Source organism: Pipistrellus kuhlii, unplaced genomic scaffold, assembly GCF_014108245.1.
Source record: "Pipistrellus kuhlii isolate mPipKuh1 unplaced genomic scaffold, mPipKuh1.p scaffold_m20_p_7, whole genome shotgun sequence".
Classification (NCBI taxonomy): Eukaryota; Metazoa; Chordata; class Mammalia; order Chiroptera; family Vespertilionidae; genus Pipistrellus; species Pipistrellus kuhlii.
Genome location: NW_023425573.1, coordinates 12,001,347 through 12,019,473, shown reverse-complemented (window position 1 = coordinate 12,019,473; position 18,127 = coordinate 12,001,347). Strand labels below are relative to the sequence as shown.

The window sequence follows — 18,127 nt, the reverse complement described above, 5'->3', positions numbered from 1 at the left end:
TTTACAGTAGCCAAGAAAGAGAAGCAATCCAAGTATTTATAGATAGATGAATGGATAAAGAAAATGTGGACACACACATACACAGGAATATTATTCAGCTATAAGAAGAAAATCCTTATTGGCTTGGAAAAGAAAAGCACCAAGAATGGCTTTTGTGTGGATGGTCTCTAGAGCACCCTCTGAGAAAGTGTCCTATCAATAGGTGCGAGGGCACCAGGGGGAGGGAGCAGTTGTCCGCTGGTCTGCTTTGCCTCTCCAAGAGATTTAACATCTGGCTGAAGGCAAAAGGTTTTCCTTCTCACACCTCCTTAGCCATCTGTAAAATGTGGGTAATAGCCACTTCTTCCTTATCATAAAATACTCAAGGAGGATTTAGAAATCAAACCTATTGTTTTTGTCCCAAGTGAGACTTTTATAAAAAACGACCAAGAAAAGGAGAGTTAACGTTGAAAAGGGAACAAAACCAAAAGGAAACATGTTTGGTAAAAGGCATAAAATTAGGTTTGGAATGAGGTAGGGTATGAGCACAAGTGAAAAGGGACTGAAGACACAGGGACTGAAGCAAAGCCAAGATGCAGCAGAAACATGGGGCAGTGAGCCGCCAGGCATTCACTCCGATGTTCACTGGGAGAGTTCAGAAACGAACAGTGACACATTCAGCTAAGTAAGGGAAGGGGTTAAAAGGAACAGTAGTAAAAGGGACCGGGAGAAAGGGAACGAAAACAGGGCTGAGGAAAAATGGAAAGAAAAGGAAGGCAAATCGGTTCTGGGATTTGTATCTTGCTCAATTCACTTAAGATCCACGAGAAAAGAACATTCTGCTGAAGGAAAAGAACCAAGCAGAATTTCTGAAGGGAAGCGCACAGAACACAGAACCTAAAAGCAATTTGCAGTTGGAAGATTTTTCTTCTAAGTCAGCAAATGCCCACACAAGGATCTTATTGAAGGAAATCTGATTATAATGTCACTGGGGATGATTTAAGGCTCTCTCATTGACAGATGCCAGGTTGAAAGATTGAATTTTCAGAAATAGATCAATTTAAAACAAATACAAAGGAGAAACTGTGAGGGGAGAAAAACATCTGGCTATTAATGCTATTAAAATAAGATACTAAGGGCCTGGCCGGAGTGGCTCAGCGGTTGAGCTTCAACCTATGAACCAGAAGGTCACAGTTCAATTCCAGTCAGCGCACGTGTCCAGGCTGTGGGCTCGATCCTCAGTAGGGGGCATGCAGGAGGGAGCCAATCAATGATTCTCTCATCGATGTTTCTCTCTTTCTCTACCTTTCCCTTCCTCTCTCTCTCAAACCAATATATATATATATATATATATATATATATATATATATATATATATAGAGAGAGAGAGAGAGAGAGAGAGAGAGAGAGAGAGAGAGAGAGAGAGAGATACAATGGTTTTTTTATGATTTTTAAGTGAACATGTTATTTGTAATACTGGTAAACTGATAAGAAGAGATCATAGAAATGCTAAAACTCCTGAAAAAAAATGAAAGAGAAAGTATAAAAGTGTGATAAAGCAGCTATAGGAAGGTCACTTGCGTTTCTAGTTTGTGCCTTCCTCCCCCATTTCCCTCTCTTCCCCTGTCCCTGTACTTCCAGCTGACAGCCACACTCTGGATTCCCTTTGCCAGGGAACTTTTGAAGCTGCTTTAGTATAAAAGCACCAGTTGCATATACTCAAGCTATTGCTATTTTTTGTAAATGCCCAAATTCACCAAAGATGTATGATAGGAATTCCACTGGCCGGGGAGAAGGAAGCGGGAAGAGAGCCGTGCACTGTGCCAGCTGTGTGTTGAAATGTTGTAAAGGCACATTTTACCTTCAATGGGCTAAAGGACAGTGGTACTTAACAACTGCTGTGCTTTTAATAGCAAACAATTTACTCAGGCTGTTTGTGTAAAAACTGGTTGGTCTTGAGCCATGAAACACAACTTGGAAATTTAATAGATTCACTTTATTTTACTTTATTGTGGATATTTAAAATTAGTAAATACTTCATGCTTACAAGAATGTATATATACACATATATATACATACTAGAGGCCCAGTGCATGGAATTTGTGCATAGGGGTGGGGTATGTTCCTCAGCCCAGCCTGCACCTTCTCCAATCTGGGACCTCTCTCACAATACAGGACTGCTGGCTCCCAACCACTCAGCTGCCTTCCTGCCTGATTGCCCCTAACTGCTTCTGCCTGCCACCCTGATCACCCCCTAAACCAGGCGTCTTCAAACTATGGCCAGTGGGCCACATGCGGCCCGCAGAGGAGACTGATCCGGCCCGCCAGGTTTTTGGGCAGTGAGCGCAGCCGAGGTGTTACAGTAGGAATTAGTAGTTCATATAGTCCGGCCCTCAGCTCTCTGAGGGACCGTGATCTGGCCCCCACTTTAAAAAGTTTGAGGACTCCTGCGGCCTAAACACTCCTTTACCAGCCTGATTGATGCCTAACTGCCCTCCCCTGCTGGCCTGGTCACCCCTCAACTACCCTCCCCTGCTGGCCTGGTTCCCCCCAATTTCCTTCCCCTGTAGGCCTGGTCCCTTTCAACTGCCTCCCATTTTGGCCTGATTGCCCACAACTGCCCTCCCCTGACAGTCATCTTGTGTCCACATTGGGGTGGCCATCTTGTGTGTTGGAGTGATGGTCAATTTGCATATTACCTCTTTATTATACAGGATGTGTATACACATATATGATACACAAAAATGATAGCATTCAAAGAATAATAAAATAACACATCCATGTAGTCACTGCCCCGTTTAAGAAAATGAACATGACCTTTCAAGGCCTCCAGGGATGATCACACCCTCCTCACCACCACCTCTTCCAGAAATAACTGCCTATTGTAGTCTTTAAGTTCCCTTGCTCCCCATAAGAGTTTTATCTACAAACAAGTGTGTATTTCTAAATCATATTGTTCAGTTTTACATAAGATCTTTGAAATTAGATCATGCTTGTTTGTCTGTAATATCCTGTTTTACTCCACATTACATATCTGAGGATTCCTAAGCTATTCCATCTAATTATAGTTGACTCATTTTTCCCTGCTGTATAATAGTTTTTAACTTGAATAAACGATAATTTATATGACCATCCTTGTGTCAATGGACATTTGGGCTCTTTTCAGGTCTCATTTTGTTTTAGGGAGATTTTTATGCAGCAATAGATAAGGACTTCTGCTTGCTCTGTTGCTGTTCAGCTTTTCTACTGCAGTATGAAAGTTCCCCCAAAACTTCGTGGTTAAAACAACTATCATTTTTATTACATCCGATGATTTTTGTAAACCATAAATTCATGACTAGCAGGTTCTCCTGCTCCATGTGGCTTCACCTGGGCAGCCATTTGGTGGTCATCTGCTGATGACCTGGGCTGAAGGGTCAAAGACAGTGAAGCTCACTCATCGGTCTGAATGTGCATGGGGTGGGCTTAGGTGAACCCCCTCCATGTAGTCTCTCCAGAAGAGTAATCAAACTTCTTGCATAGCTTCTCAGGGCTCCAAAAAAGAGAGCTTCAAGAGGCTCAGTCAGAAGCCCCCAGATTTTTTATGACTCAGCCTCAGAAGTTCCGAGTGTCACTTCCACCATATCCCATTGACCAAGTAAGTCATTAAGCACAGTCTAGATTTAAGAAGTGAGGACTTAGACTCAGCTTCTCAATGAGAGGAATGTCAGAGAATCTGCATCTGTCTTTCACCCACCACAGCTGAGTTCTGTTTGCTATGTCAACGGGCAGCCCTATTCACATGGATCCTCTAGATCTAATTTAGCTTTCCAATCTTATGTTCCTAGGCATCTTTCAACTTCCACATTTTCCAATTTTTTACTGTAAACCGTTTCAAAATTCAATCGCCTGACTTGGGAAAATCAGATTCTGAACTTCCCACCCAGCTTGAGGCTATTCTCTGAGTCCAAGTGATAGGTTAATTTTATGTTATTCTCCACCACTTCCCCCAATCTGGCTTGTAACACCTTATTTAAATTTTGCTTTTTATCTGCCTCTCCAGTCACAATTTTATAGTCATTCTATTACATCCTTTATTGGGAAAGCTCAGAGGTTGCCAGATCCCAGTGTGTCAGCACCAGGCATATCAGACATGGGAGGGCATGGGAGGAGACTGGACTGAAGGCACAGGAGCTACTAACTAGCAGAAAGGTCCTATCCCCCAGCAGGCAGCAGAGTGCCTGGGTCTAAAGGGCTAGCCATGGGCTGGGCGGTTATTTTAGTAGTAAAATAACCAATAACAAAGGAGCCAATAAATTAAGTCCAGGTGTCTCACGGAGCCTCTGCAGTAGAGGCCTTTGTACAATTAGGAGAGGAAGACGTTAGGGAGCCCCCAAGATGAATTAGGCTCCGGCTTTATTAACAGACAGCTCAGAGGTCAATTTAAATTCGCTTTTACAATATAGTGTGGTATTTTCTCCAGATTGAGTTTGTGAACAAAGATTCACACTGGTCTCCTCTGGAGCTTCAATACTATTTGCCAATCCACTCACTACCCTTTGGTACCCTTTGGTGAAATGCCATCTCACCCCACCTACCATCCCAGTAACCACGAATATACTTCTACCATTATCCTCAAGGCCTCTGCTCTCACATTTGAAACTAATGGCCTTGTTGCTTTCTTCTCAAAGAACTCTCCATTTTCTGTCCGCTGCCTCCCAAACGGAGCTATGTCCACGTGCACTCTTCCCTCGAGGGTCAGAGGGCATGGCGGCTGAGGCAGCTTCCGGTTCATGCAAGGAACCATTTAGATAAGAGGTTGAGGCTGACCACAAAGTAATTAGACGTAATTTTAAGTTTTCCTTTTCTGTTTATCTTTATTTTCTAAATCTCCTAGAATGAAAATAGATGATCTGGGTTAAAATACATCAATGTGTGTGTTTTTTGTTTTGTTTTGTTTTGTTTTTTAAAAAACTATGCCATGCTATGCGGTGTAACTAAAAAAGCTTGTAAAATAAATTCATTAGGAGTGAATTTGTCAAAGACAGACTTTGGATTAGAAATGGCTGCTGTCCAAGGCTCTCAGTTTTCCCATCTGTAAAACGGAGTAATTAATATTAATCAGTCATTATACTGTAGAGCTTGATACTCCTGTAATTGGGAGTTGCCTATGCTCCCGCTGGGAGTCTCTGTTATTTAAGTTGTGTTTTGGTTCCCTGCTCTGAAGCAGATCTAATGCTCAGCTGTTTCTTCACCTATTCAGTTTTCTGTGAAGAAACACCTGCTTAGGATGTACCTAAGGAGTTATTTCTTTGTTTTTTGATAATTAAAGCACTGCTATGGTGATGACTGACATCTGGATTCACTTTTAAAGATGTGGCTGCGTTTTCCTGGCTCCTGGGGGATTCATGAACTATAATGCGTGAGATGGAAATGTGGCGACGTGCTTCCTTTTGCAACAGCAGTTTTATTCCGGCTGTTATTTCCCCATCACAATGAGCAGGAGCTACTACTTGGTTACTGCTGCTAGGAGATTAGGGAAACTGAGTTGAGCCCCAGAAATTTAATATACCATATAATGCCTGATTTATTTTGATTCTGGCTTTGATTTGAATTGAAAATTCACTTGGGACTGCTCTGAAGAACCAACATCCAGGGATTCAAAAAATTTTTATAAACTGGTTCTGAAATAATTTCTATTTGGGGAGCATGAAAGCTGAAGCTCACCTAAGTATTCCCACTAGTAAGAGAGAAGGAGGAAGTTGGCAAAAGCATTCTAATATTTATATATAATCTTCAGAACTATAATCCTCAAACTTCACTCGATGATAGCCCAAAAAACTTCTCCAGGATTTGATTTCTAGAATTATTACATTATTACTCCCTCTTCCTTAACGTTCTTCTTGGCCTGTTACTCACAGGTCAAAATACCAATGAGGAGCCATACATCAGTCAGGGCTCACAGTGGTGGCTATTTGAGTAGTCAGCAGAATGAGCCAATAACTAAGTCCAGGTGTCTTGAGGGGCCTCCATAGCAGTGGCCTTTGTACAATCAGGAGAAGAGGAGGTTAGGGAGCCCCAATAATGCATTAGTCTCCAGCGGCCACTCCCATGCCCAGCGAGGCCCCTTCTGCACTCAGAGGTTAAGCTTTCAAGCACTGCCATCCCCAAATGGCAGGTGCCTTTCTTAGCAAATTGGTTTTCAAGCAGAACCTTTCCTTCCTCAAGCCAGGAACTTCCAAACCTATGTCGCACACAGGTGTGCAGAGTGTGGAAGCCTGGTCACGTGTGTGTCCTCGCTGTGCGTCTGAAGGTTTTGTTTTCAGAGGTCACCTTGGGAAGCAGCACTTCCTGTAGATTAAAATCGGAAATGCCCTCTACATTGCAAAATGTTCACATCCTGGGCAGCCAGAAAGTAGGAAAATGTTTACAACGGGAGAGGATCAGTATTTGTTGAGAGCATGTACTAAGTGCCAGGTACTTTAGATATTACTTAATATGCAACAAAAGGAAGATTTTAACCCTATTTTAATAATAGAAAAACTGAGATTCAAATAAATTGTTCCCACCCCAGATTGTGTTGTTGGTAAAATGAAAAATGGAGGACATAGATTCACATCCAACAGGTTTGTTTGTTTTTTTCCTTCAGAATTCTTCCTTGTGTCCTCAGGTGAGTCTAAACTTCCATTTTGTGAGCCCTGATTGGAATGTGAGCAGTGGTGTGCCAAGCAGTGGGGTTGGGGGAGAGAGGAAGCACAGCTCTCGGAGCAGGCAGAGATGGGTACTGAGCTACTGGAAAATTTAAAGACAAAAATGAAACGGACTAAAAATATGTCCATCATGTAATTATTACTGTCATCAATTATTACTGTCACCATTGTCATGTGACAGCAATTCTAGAGAATGTCAGCAATAAAATATTCCTTCTTGCTGGGACATCCCCACATCTTGGTACACAAGTATATATAAGAAGCCATCAACCTAATTTTCAAGTGTTTTTTTTGTTGTTGTTTGTTTGTTTTAAAGAGCAGGTTGTTTAGAACTTGTAATCAAAGTGCCACAAAGTTTCATGGCCTAGGAGAGATCACACTTCAGGACATGATGTACCGAAGTCCTTATCTTTTAACATTATTTCTAAGAAAAAATGAGTTCTAATTTTTATTTCAGAAGTACATCTCTCCCAAGTTTGGCAGTGCGAGCAGGGGTCTTTTATCTTCTGGTAGCAGCAGCGGCTCTGGTAGTAAGAGTCCTTTCGGTAGTAGGGGCTGTCTGGCAAGGTGGCTGATGAGGAGGAAAGAGATAGATCCCAGAAATGTATACAGTGGGGGAGGAAAGAGTATCTCTTTAAATTGGCATGAGAAAGTTACTGTTCAGATGAATCCCAAAGTGTAGAGAATGAGATCTTAAAGAATTACTTTACCCCATCACCAAGTCTTATAAATTCTACCTTCTGAATATCTCTCAAATATGTTCTCTTTTCTCCTTGGCTGTTCAGACCTTAATACTATTTTACAAAACCAGTGGTTGGCCTAGCATCTCTATCTTTTTTATAATACTCTCTAATATCTCATTGTGAATACTCTGTGATCTTCTGTTGCTCCCACCATTTACTATAACAGCATGTGACCTAACCTGTTCCTTGTACTTGCTGCATCTTAAGCATTAAATTTGGGGGGTTGGGATGGGGGAGACTTACTTCAGTCTGTAGCTCCACTCTGCCCTTTAAATCTTTATTTGTATTTCTCAATCACCTCAATATTATTAGAGATACTGAGATAATGTTGAAGTACTTATATTTACTATATTAATTTTCTTTCCAAAATTCAAGAACTCCCCATCTGATTCAATAGGTGATAGATTCACTTAAAAGGTCAACCTGAAAACAAGACTACAAAAATCAAAAGCTGCATTTGAAATACTTGCAATATTTGGGCTTTTGGATTACATTTCAGTAATTCTGTACTAACAAGAGAAAGTATCATGTATGAGATGTGAAAAATAAGAGTAAAGGCTGGTTGCCTGAATATGGTTATGGACCCATTACCGTATAATTAGCCTCTGCTTCTTTTTAACCAGCTGTTTTGAGAAAGCAGATCTACTTAGTAATATCAATTACTGGTAAATAATTTCTGATTGGTTATACTATTAGGATGCCAGAGGAAATTCAATAATTTAGACCAGAGTCAGGTGGCATCTTATGCCTCTATGATGTCACTAAGTGCACTAGTATATAAATATATATCTAAATTACATTTTTCCATTTGCTCATTTGTGCTCTTACTTCAAAGCTACTGTTACTATTTGATATATGGAACAAAGAAAACAGTATGAGTGCTTAAACACACATATATAGACTCAGGACAGTTAATAATATGGAACTAGAGGCCAGATGCACAAAATTTGTGCAAGAGCAGGCCTTCACAGCCTGGGCTGCCTCGGCTCTTGCAGCCCTGGCTTTGTCCAGAAGGTTCTACTGTTCAGCTGTTTGATCTATTTGCATATTATGATTTTATGATTATAGATGCTTAGCTTGATTCCTGGCCTATAGTAAGGCCTCAACACCTATTGGCCATAATTTTTATAATTCTCACGAATATCCTCTCCCACAAGGTTCTTTACAGTGATTGCCTCGCATTTGAGTTTAGAATACTGGTCTTCCGGCTTCTTTCTGCTTGTAGCATACTGGGCCAAATCTTACCCATCACAACTAACCTCAGAGAGCTGCTGGGCACCTATGATTTTTCCATTGTTCAAACTGGTTTCTGAAAGCCCTAAAATAGCACAGAACAGAAAATGTGTAAGTAATGTCTTGCCCCCATTTTTCCTGTCCCAATCTACGTGCCCTGCTCCCTGCTGCCAATAACAGCTGCATTAAACTCTATCTCAAACCCTAAATTCTTAAGCTCGCGAGCCACATACATCTCTTTGGCCCCTTGAGTGTGGCTCTTCCACAAAAACCAAGGCCTGGGCAAGTCTATTTTGAACAAGTGGCGTTAGAAGAAGTTTAAGTTTAAAAAACTTGGTTCTCAAAAGAAATTTCAATCATTGTACTGTTGCTATTTGGCTCTGTTGACTAAGGAGTTTGCGGACCACTGCCCCAGGGCATGTGGAGGACTTAGCACAGACTTCTCTACAGGACAGAATTTTTCCACTTACATCTTGGGTTCCGTGTCCCTTTGAAAGGTCAAAGGTCTGGAAACCCCTCACCTCACAGGCGAGCACAGAAACCCGCCCAGGGGGCACTCAAACCCCCGCTCCCTTCACTGCACAGCGGTCTCCCGGGGGCTCCAGCTGCTGCGCATGCGCCACCACTGCCCCGCGTCTGCGCAGTGTCCTGGGTTCATTCTTTCCGAGCGGCTCTCCAGCTCTTTCCCAGACTTCCATTCGAACTTCCCGGCTGTGGCAGAGACAACCAATCAAAAACGTCCTCCCTCAAGCCACGCCCCTCCGCCGGCTCCTCAGGGAGCCCGAGACAGATTTCACACACACTTGGCCTCCCAGACGCACGCTGCGTGCGCACGTAAGCCTCGGGCGCCGTCATCGCCCCCGCGCCGGCTCTGGCCGGACCGTGGGGCGGCCCTCCGAAGCCCCTCCCTCAGAGCCTTTCACCCCCACCCTCCCGCCAACCGTCCCTGCGGCGGCGACTCATGTGGGGGTTCGGGCTCCTGCGGTCGCCGCCGCTGCTGCTCCTGCTGCCGAAGCTCGGGCTCGGGCTCGCTGCCTGCCGCTCGCAGGCCGGAACCATGGACTTGGGCGGCTGCGGCTCCGCGCGGAGCTCGCCGGCGGCCGAGGGGCGCCCCCGGTGCCTGCAGCTGTCCGCGGTGCCGGGCTCCGACCCGCAGCGCAGCAACGAGCTGCTGCTCCTGGTGGCGGAGGAGCTGGAACGGCGCGATCTCTCGGGGGACCGGGCTCAGGAGGAGCCGCAGCCGTCGCCCCAGCATCACGTCGTCTACTTCCCCGGGGATGTGCAGGTAACCGGGCCTGCGGGCACCTGCCCCTTCCCCCGGGCGCCCTCCTCGCCTCGCCTGAAGGCGGGGTGGCTCTGTATTTACATTACTTCCGAATCCCCTTACCCTCTCCACACCCCGGCCCCCTCCTCTTGCAGCCCCAGGAGGGAGGTGTCCTTGGAGAGCTATGGCCTCCTAAGAGCCGGCAGTCAGTCCAGGCTTCAAGAGAGTAGAATTTGAAACAGAAAGGGTGAGACATAATATACAGAGTGGCCAGATTATTACAATCTCTGAACGCATTATTATCTGGCCACTCAGTGCATATCCTATATAATAAAAGGCTAATATGCAAATGGTCCCCTCGACCAGCAGGCAGTCTGGCCAACCGCTCATGTCCCCTCCCGCTGGCCAGGCTGGCCGGACCCCACCCATGCTCGAATTCATGCACCAGGCCTCTAGTGTACACACACACACACACACACACACACACACACACACACTCTGAGTGGCCAGATTAATATTCGTTCAGAGATCATAATAATCTGGCCACACAGTGTATGTGTATTCATTCTATGACTTGGTTTCTCAGTGGAGTGTGTGTGTGCACGTGCGTGCTGAGCAGGAGACAGAGATGGCTTTTACATTAATTTAGCCAGCGGGTGCCACTGGCAGTTATTAAAAAGCAGACTAGTCAACAACAAAAATTAATCAAGCGTATGACACTCAGTAGCCCTAAGAAAGGGGGGATGGGTGGAGAAGAGGGACACGCATTGCTAAGCGTGTCCGTATTTTGATGCTCACCTAAATCCTGTGCTTTTCTTTTCTGATTTTATCTTTATGGCTAATTTTATAGCTGCAGGCAGATAACCGTAGATATGTTGTCCTGGAAAGCTGGGTGTCAAAACCTAGATCTTAATCTAGAACCATGTTGTCTAATACCGTAGCCGTTAGCTATATGTGGCTATTTAAGTTAAATAGGTTAGAAACCCATTTCCGCAGTCCCACCAGCTGCATATCAGGTGCTCAGGGGCAGCCAAGGTGTGTGTGTGCTGCGTGACGAATGTGTAAGGCGAAGGGAAGAAGGGCTCCGTCATCACAGGAAGTTCTACAGGATGCTGTTGGGGTGGACTGGTAAAGCTATTGTAGAATATGCCTAGATGTGTTTCTTATACCATGAAAACTATTAATTTCATTTTTGAAATTGATGCTTTAAAATGATAGAGTAACAAACTTTGTGCCTCCAGTCAAATGGTGATGAAGGAATCTGTAGTTTTGTGGGTTTTTTTTCTTGTTCTCAAAGTAATCACTGCTAAGATCACTATAAAAAAACTAGTATTTATTACAGATTGAAGAGAAGTTTATTTTTTCTCAATCAATGCTCTATTGGTCAGTTTAGGGAAAAAGCATGACATTGCTAACAGAGACCTCCAGAATGTGGACCAGTTATATTGTGCCTCTAATTATGATGATGATGATAATATAACCTTTATTGAACACCTACTGAGTTTTTTTTTTAAAGTGTGTCAGCCAGAATACAGTACAAATCTTCAGGTGAGGTCTAAAAAAATGCTAAATACAGTTAGAGTAAGACCTCCCTTTGCTGTGACACTATCCATTTATTTTAGCATGAGATTCCATTAGATTTTTGGACAGAGATACACCGCTGACTTATTCAGAGTATGAAGTGCTCTGAAAATCCAGGTCTTTTAGAGAAGAAATAGAGGATAAAGCACTAAAAGGCTAACTAGATTTGAACCTTGATTCTGCAATTTTTAGCTATTAAATCTTTGACCAATTGCAGCTACCTCAACCATAAGATAGAAATAATAATTTATAGGATATCAATGAGAATTAAATATGTGAATACATAACGAATTACAGTGTCTTCTCATCTTTCTGATGACCTCTTAAAGCATGGGGTATCCTTATACTCAGTTCTTGGGCTTTTTCTCTTTGTACCTTTATTCCCTTAGTGCTCTCGTTCGGACCTGTGGCTTTGCATACTACTTCAACACTTGTGTATCTAATCTGGACATATATGCAAACTTCAGAATTAACAATTACATGCATAATTTCATTTTGGATATTTAATAGATATCTCAACCCAAAATCTCTGGATCTTTGTCCCTAAACCTGTTCTTCCTGTCTTCCTCATCTCAGTTAATGAAAACTTCATTTTTAGTTGCTCAAGTTAGATATCTTGCAGTTATCCTCTAGTCTTCTTTCACACCTCTGATCTTAATCCATCAACAAAGTGGCTTCACGTTCTTCGTGTATCTAAAAGTGATCAGAATAATCATTGAAAAATGGAAGTCAAATCAGGACACACCTGTCTGCTCAAAACTCCCATCTCGCTCAGAGTGAAAGCCAGAGGGCCTCCTTGACGCCTTCACCTGTTCCACCGTGTTGCTTTCCTGCCTGTCTCCTTTTTCTCTTTTACTCTGCTCCAGCCCCACCAGCCTTCTTCAAATTGCTCATGGCAGGCAACTTCACCTCAAAAGCTTTGAAGGCACTGCCTTGGAGGAACAGTCTTCATGCAGATATTTGTAGGATGCATTTCCTTACCTGTTTCAAGCTTTTGCTCAAAAGTTGCCTTTACAATGAAGCCTTTTCTGACCATCTTGTTTGATAATCAAACATATTAGTTATTCATTTTAATTTTTATCTGTCTTCTACCACTTCAGGTCTTTCTCAGCTATCACCTTATTAAATGACTAGAGGCCCGGTGCACAAAATGCATGCACAAGTGGGGTCCCTAGCTGCTGCCACCTATTTGAACTCACGAGGGGACACTTTGCACATTACTCTTTTATATACCGTATTTTTCGGACCATAAGACGCTCCGGACCATAAGACGCACCAGTTTTTAGAGAAGGGAAATGATGAAAAAAAAGATTCTGAAACAAATAGTGTCCTAAAATATTTTATGTGCATTAAAACCCAACATCACAGTCATAAACACATGTAATCAACCCTGTAAAGTAAACAGCAGCATTTAGAACCATTTTAGAGCCGGGCAAGCACACAGAGACCACACAGAGCCGGGCAAGTAAAAAAACTTTTTTTTTAAAGTATATGTGTTAGCTATATTTGGACCATAAGACGCAGGGACTTTTCCCCCCCCACTTCTGGGGGGAAAAAAGTGCGTCTTATGGTCCAAAAAGTACGGTATATAGAGAATAATAATGTTTTTTTTAAAAATAACCTTCCACTCTCCAAAACCTCATATTCCTTTTTACTTGCTTCATTTATTATATTCCTTTGCATTTATCATTATATAATTTTTATTTAAATGTTTCTATTGTTATTTTTTAGAGAGAGAGGGAAAGGGAGAGATAGAAACATCAATCAGCTGCCTCCTGCATGCCCCTCCCTACACTGGGGATCCAGCCTACAACCCAAGCATATGCCCTGTCTGGGTATTGAACAGGCCACCTCTTGGGCATGGGTCAGTGCTCAATCACTGAGCCACACCTGTGGGCCCATCTAATGTTTTGTGCTGTCTAGCCAGCCACTAACCACTTGTGTCTGTTGACTGCTTGAAATGTTATCTAATCAAGGAAATAGATTTTTAATTGCATTTAACTTTAAATCTAAAAAACTGATACTCAAGTTAGTTCCTGGAAAATTTTAAAGTATATTTGAACAACTGCATATGTGAATCTATTTTTTCACCTGTAAATTTTATGAAATCTAAATGCAGATTAAGTATTTCCAATGAAAATTTAGCATCCAAATTGAGATGTGCTATAAGTGTATAAAATACACACTGGATTGCAAAGATTTAGTAAGAAAAATAAATGTAATCTCAGTAGTTTTTTATATGAATTACATGTTGAAACAGTAATATTTTGGATATATCATGCTCAAAATGTATTATTAAAAGTAATTTTCATTTGTTAACTTTTTAATGTAGTTACTAGAAAATTGTGTGTAGTTCATATTACAGTTTTGGGCAGTGTTGCTCTACTTACTAATGGAGTTGTGTGTTATGTATCTCCATACTTAGAATGGGTGCTCCATGTGGACAGGGGTTTGGTCTGTTCTGATCCAGACCCAATCATTAGCTACCCAATAAATTTTATAGAATAAGTCAATAAATTTGAGTGAATTTCCCTTAAAAAATACACAAATATGAATGAAAATTTAGAGGAAAACAAAATTTACTTGCATGTCCTAGAACCTAAACAAATAGTTATTAATACATATAGAATGCTTATAAAGAAACAAGACCCAATTTTAAAAGGGCAAAAGATACAAACTTGCAGAAGTAGAAATCCAGGTGCCTAATAAACAAACAAACCTTAAATTATGAATATTCTTTGATCTAATTTTTCTATAGGTAGGAATTTATTTTTAAGGATGTAATCAGATGTTTAAAAAGATTTTTCTATAATGTTCATTGCAACCTTATAAAACAAAAATTGAAATCAAACATATAGCATTAGGTTGCTAGAGTAATCCAAATAGGAAGGGGTTCAGGATAGTAGCTTTAATAGGAAAATATTTCCAAATCCTGTGGTCAAAAACTCTGTTTAATAAACCAAATCTTTATTTTCAGTTAATGTGTTAGGAATAATAGATTGTATGTAAACAAAATAAAATTTACTAAAATATAATCCTTCTGAAGTTTATTATTTAAACTCCTACATACTATTTAGCTATTATGTCTTATAAACTTGTCTTCTCAGGGATTTGAGGCTTAAACTGAAGTAATTTGTTCAAAATTTTATAACCAGAAAGTAATGACAGATTCATAGGTTTCATATATATTATATTAACCATAGGTTATAACATCTCAACTTGCTCTACAATAAAAATAGGGAACTATTTTGCGGAAATAGTTTTGTATAAATGTGTATTTAATGTTTGTTTCATCTTTCTTACTTTTCAGAATTATCATGAAATTATGACTCACCATCCTGAGAATTATCAGTGGGAAAACTGGAGTCTAGAAAATGTTGCCACCATTTTAGCCCACCGATTTCCCAATAGTTATATTTGGGTGATAAAATGTTCCCGAATGCATTTGCACAAATTCAGCTGCTATGACAATTTTGTGAAAAGTAATATGTTTGGTGCTCCAGAACACAATACTGACTTTGGAGCTTTTAAGCACCTTTATACATTATTAGTTAATGCTTTTAACTTATGTCAGAACAGTTTGCTATTAAAGAAGAATGTGAAAGACTTGAATAAGGATTCCAAAGCATCCAATTGTAGATCCAGTTCTTCTCATACTAATGGTTGCCAGGGAGAAAAAGAGAGCCCCTGTGAAAACTATGATGAGTCTGCCCTGAGTTTTTATCCACCATCACTAAATGGTGCTTCTTTTACTTTGATTGGATTCAGCAAAGGTTGTGTTGTTTTGAATCAGTTGCTTTTTGAATTAAAAGAAGCTAAGAAAGACAAGAACATAGAAGCTTTTATCAACAGCATAAGAACAATGTACTGGCTGGATGGTGGACATTCTGGAGGAAGTAATACTTGGATTACTTACCCAGAAGTCTTGAAAGAATTTGCACAAACAGGGATTACTGTTCACACCCACGTAACACCTTACCAAGTACGTGATCCAATGAGATCTTGGATTGGAAAGGAGCACAAGAAATTTGTTCAGATACTTGGAGATTTTGGTATGCAGGTGACTAGCCAAATTCACTTTGTAAAGGAAGCGCCTTCCTTAGAGAATCACTTCAGGGTTCATGAAGTATTTTGAGACTACGAGAATATTAATGTAATACTTGCTCAGTGGAAGAGAAAAAGCACTTTGAGTTTTAGAAAGTCTGATAATGAGATGTAATTAATAGATAATACATCCATTTTTACGGGGGAGGGAACACACATTCCTAAAATATACATATAATGTGCAATAGTATTTCTTGCCTCTGAATGTGAAGTTTTTAATTTGGACTGGATCAGAATTAGTTTGAAATCTAAAAGGTGGTTTGTGATAATTTTATGAAGATATACTATATAAGACCTTCAATGATGGAAGTTACAATTAGTCCTTATCAAAGGGTAATTAAAATTGTTATTGTTGGAAATAGTTTGTTTTCTGAGTAATGTTTAAAACTGATTTGAGTGGCATTTTAACAGTAGCCGGCGATTTTGGCACTGAAAACTTTTGAGTAGAAACACTCCATTTCTCTTCATACAAAGCCAAAGCCCATGGATATTTTCCATCATTTTGGAGTAACAACCCTGCCTTTTTGTTTTGTAAATTCATGGAATCATTCTTTAGTGTGCCACCCAGTGTTTTTTCTCAAGACTCAAAATATATTTGTTTCCAAATATGCAAGAATGTGCAATAGTTAAAAGTTTGGTTTTTAAAAACATTACACTTAAGCATTGTGGCTAAATTTTTAATTAACAACTTTTGGCTAAGACATTTTGGAGTTTCTTAAATCTTGGCTGCAAACCAGTTCTTTGGGGAAAATTGTTTTAAAATGAACATAATTCTGTATATTGGGTAAAAATATAGATTGAAATTTTTTTCACATCAGTCTTTTTAAGAGTTCAACTTAGGTAAAATAAATACATAACACTCTTTGTTAGTGTTCAGTTGACAAGGGGATGAGTTCTGTAGATCTAAGTCAGTGTTTCTCCAGAAGCGTGATTTTGTCTGCCAAAAGAAAGCAGCTCTCTGGCCAGAATGCAAAAATTATATTGCTGTAAAAAAGTTACAAGGGAAAGTTTGAAGACACGATTTAATTTTGGCTCAAAAAGTGAATTTGCTTAACACTGCTGCATAATTTGGGTGAGGTTTCCTTCTTCCTGTTTCTCTTGACCTAGATAAATACATTTTGAGAAACCAAGATCTAATTAATGTTAATATTAAAACATAGCTGTGTGATTAAAATAAAAGGTGAGTGGTCACTTTATTTATAATTAGCATTTCAGGGAATGAAATAAAGCAGGGAAGTAACACTGCTTTCAGACTGGAAAAAAAAGACTGAAGCTTAATATCTTAATAAATTCATAAAACAATATAGTGAAAATGTTAATATTTTGTGTTTTTCCCTAGAACTTTATTTTAATGACTATAAACACATTCCAAATATTCAGGGACTTATTAGAAAGGTTCTTACCAAATGTGTAAAAATAACATCTTTAATTCTATAAATTACAAAATAGTATCAAGGTGGTTGCTTTTTTTTTTTTTTTAAGGACAAAATAGTTTTATATTGCTTCAATTTCTTTAAATACTTGCTGTTTCTTTTGAGACCAAAAAATTTTAACAAGGAAATGAGTCAGCCTGATTCCAGCATTTTATTACCTTAAAGCATCATAATTGATTGGCTTCCTTTAATGTGTCCTAATCCTTGGTTAAGTTAATGTGAATCTGATGTAAACTAGCTAAGTTACTGAATGCTCTAATGAGGGGAAGGAAAGGCATTTCTATGATTAAAGTGGAAAAAAGACTTTCAGCAGGATTCATTACAAAAAGCTGAGATATTTAAAAATATGGGTTCTTTAGCTATCCAGACATATGAGTTTGTTACATGTTCAGTGGACATTAAAAATAAGTCACTGGACACCTGGAACTATCATCACAGTAAAATGAAAGTGTTGAAAAGTAAAGTATTTTTTGGATTAAAATATATTCAAGTAGATCAATAGTCAAGTATTTTAATACTTCAAATTTGTTCTTTCCACATCTGTTTAAAACTATTGTTACTTGTTCGTATATTCTTCTGGATTGTGCCTTTGTGTTTGTGTCATGAGTCAACTGCGAAAAGTAGTCATACAAATAATGTGAGAGTTACTGCCACAGCATGAATGTACAATTATATTCAATTTAATCCACATAAGTCTGTTTTGATGTGCTTTATGTTATTAGATTTGTTTCATTATTTCTCTCTACTTTGCCAGTTTGGTTTGTACGTATTTTCATTAACTCCCATCGTTTTTTCAAATGAGTAACTCTGAGCATTTCCTATAAAAATCTCTTCTGTATATTGCTCTATAAAAAGTTGTATAATTTCCATTTCTTCTGTTGGATTTCCTAGAGAACAAAATCAAAAATAAGTTCCTCCTTTTCTGTGCTAATTATTTCAGATATCTATCTTCCTCTGTCAAGAGACTTGATTAGAATATGGTATTTTTTTTTCTATTTTATTCGTGTAATATCCAAGCACCCAACCAAGACAAGGAAAGTCTAAGCACTAAGGATATAGTACAGACAAAACTGTCCTAGCATGTGAGTGCAGCAGTGTATA

General features: G+C 39.9%; 1 protein-coding gene across 1 annotated transcript; it reads left to right on the top strand.

The window, feature by feature from the left end:
* Positions 1-9,524: 9,524 nt before the first annotated feature.
* CUNH2orf69 (chromosome unknown C2orf69 homolog) lies at positions 9,525-17,716 on the top strand. The gene is made up of 2 exons (XM_036420882.2): positions 9,525-9,929; positions 14,800-17,716. Exons 1-2 carry the CDS (start codon positions 9,606-9,608, stop codon positions 15,622-15,624), a joined length of 1,149 nt encoding a protein of 382 aa, XP_036276775.1. The 5' UTR covers positions 9,525-9,605; the 3' UTR covers positions 15,625-17,716.
* The last annotated feature ends 411 nt before the right edge of the window (positions 17,717-18,127 follow it).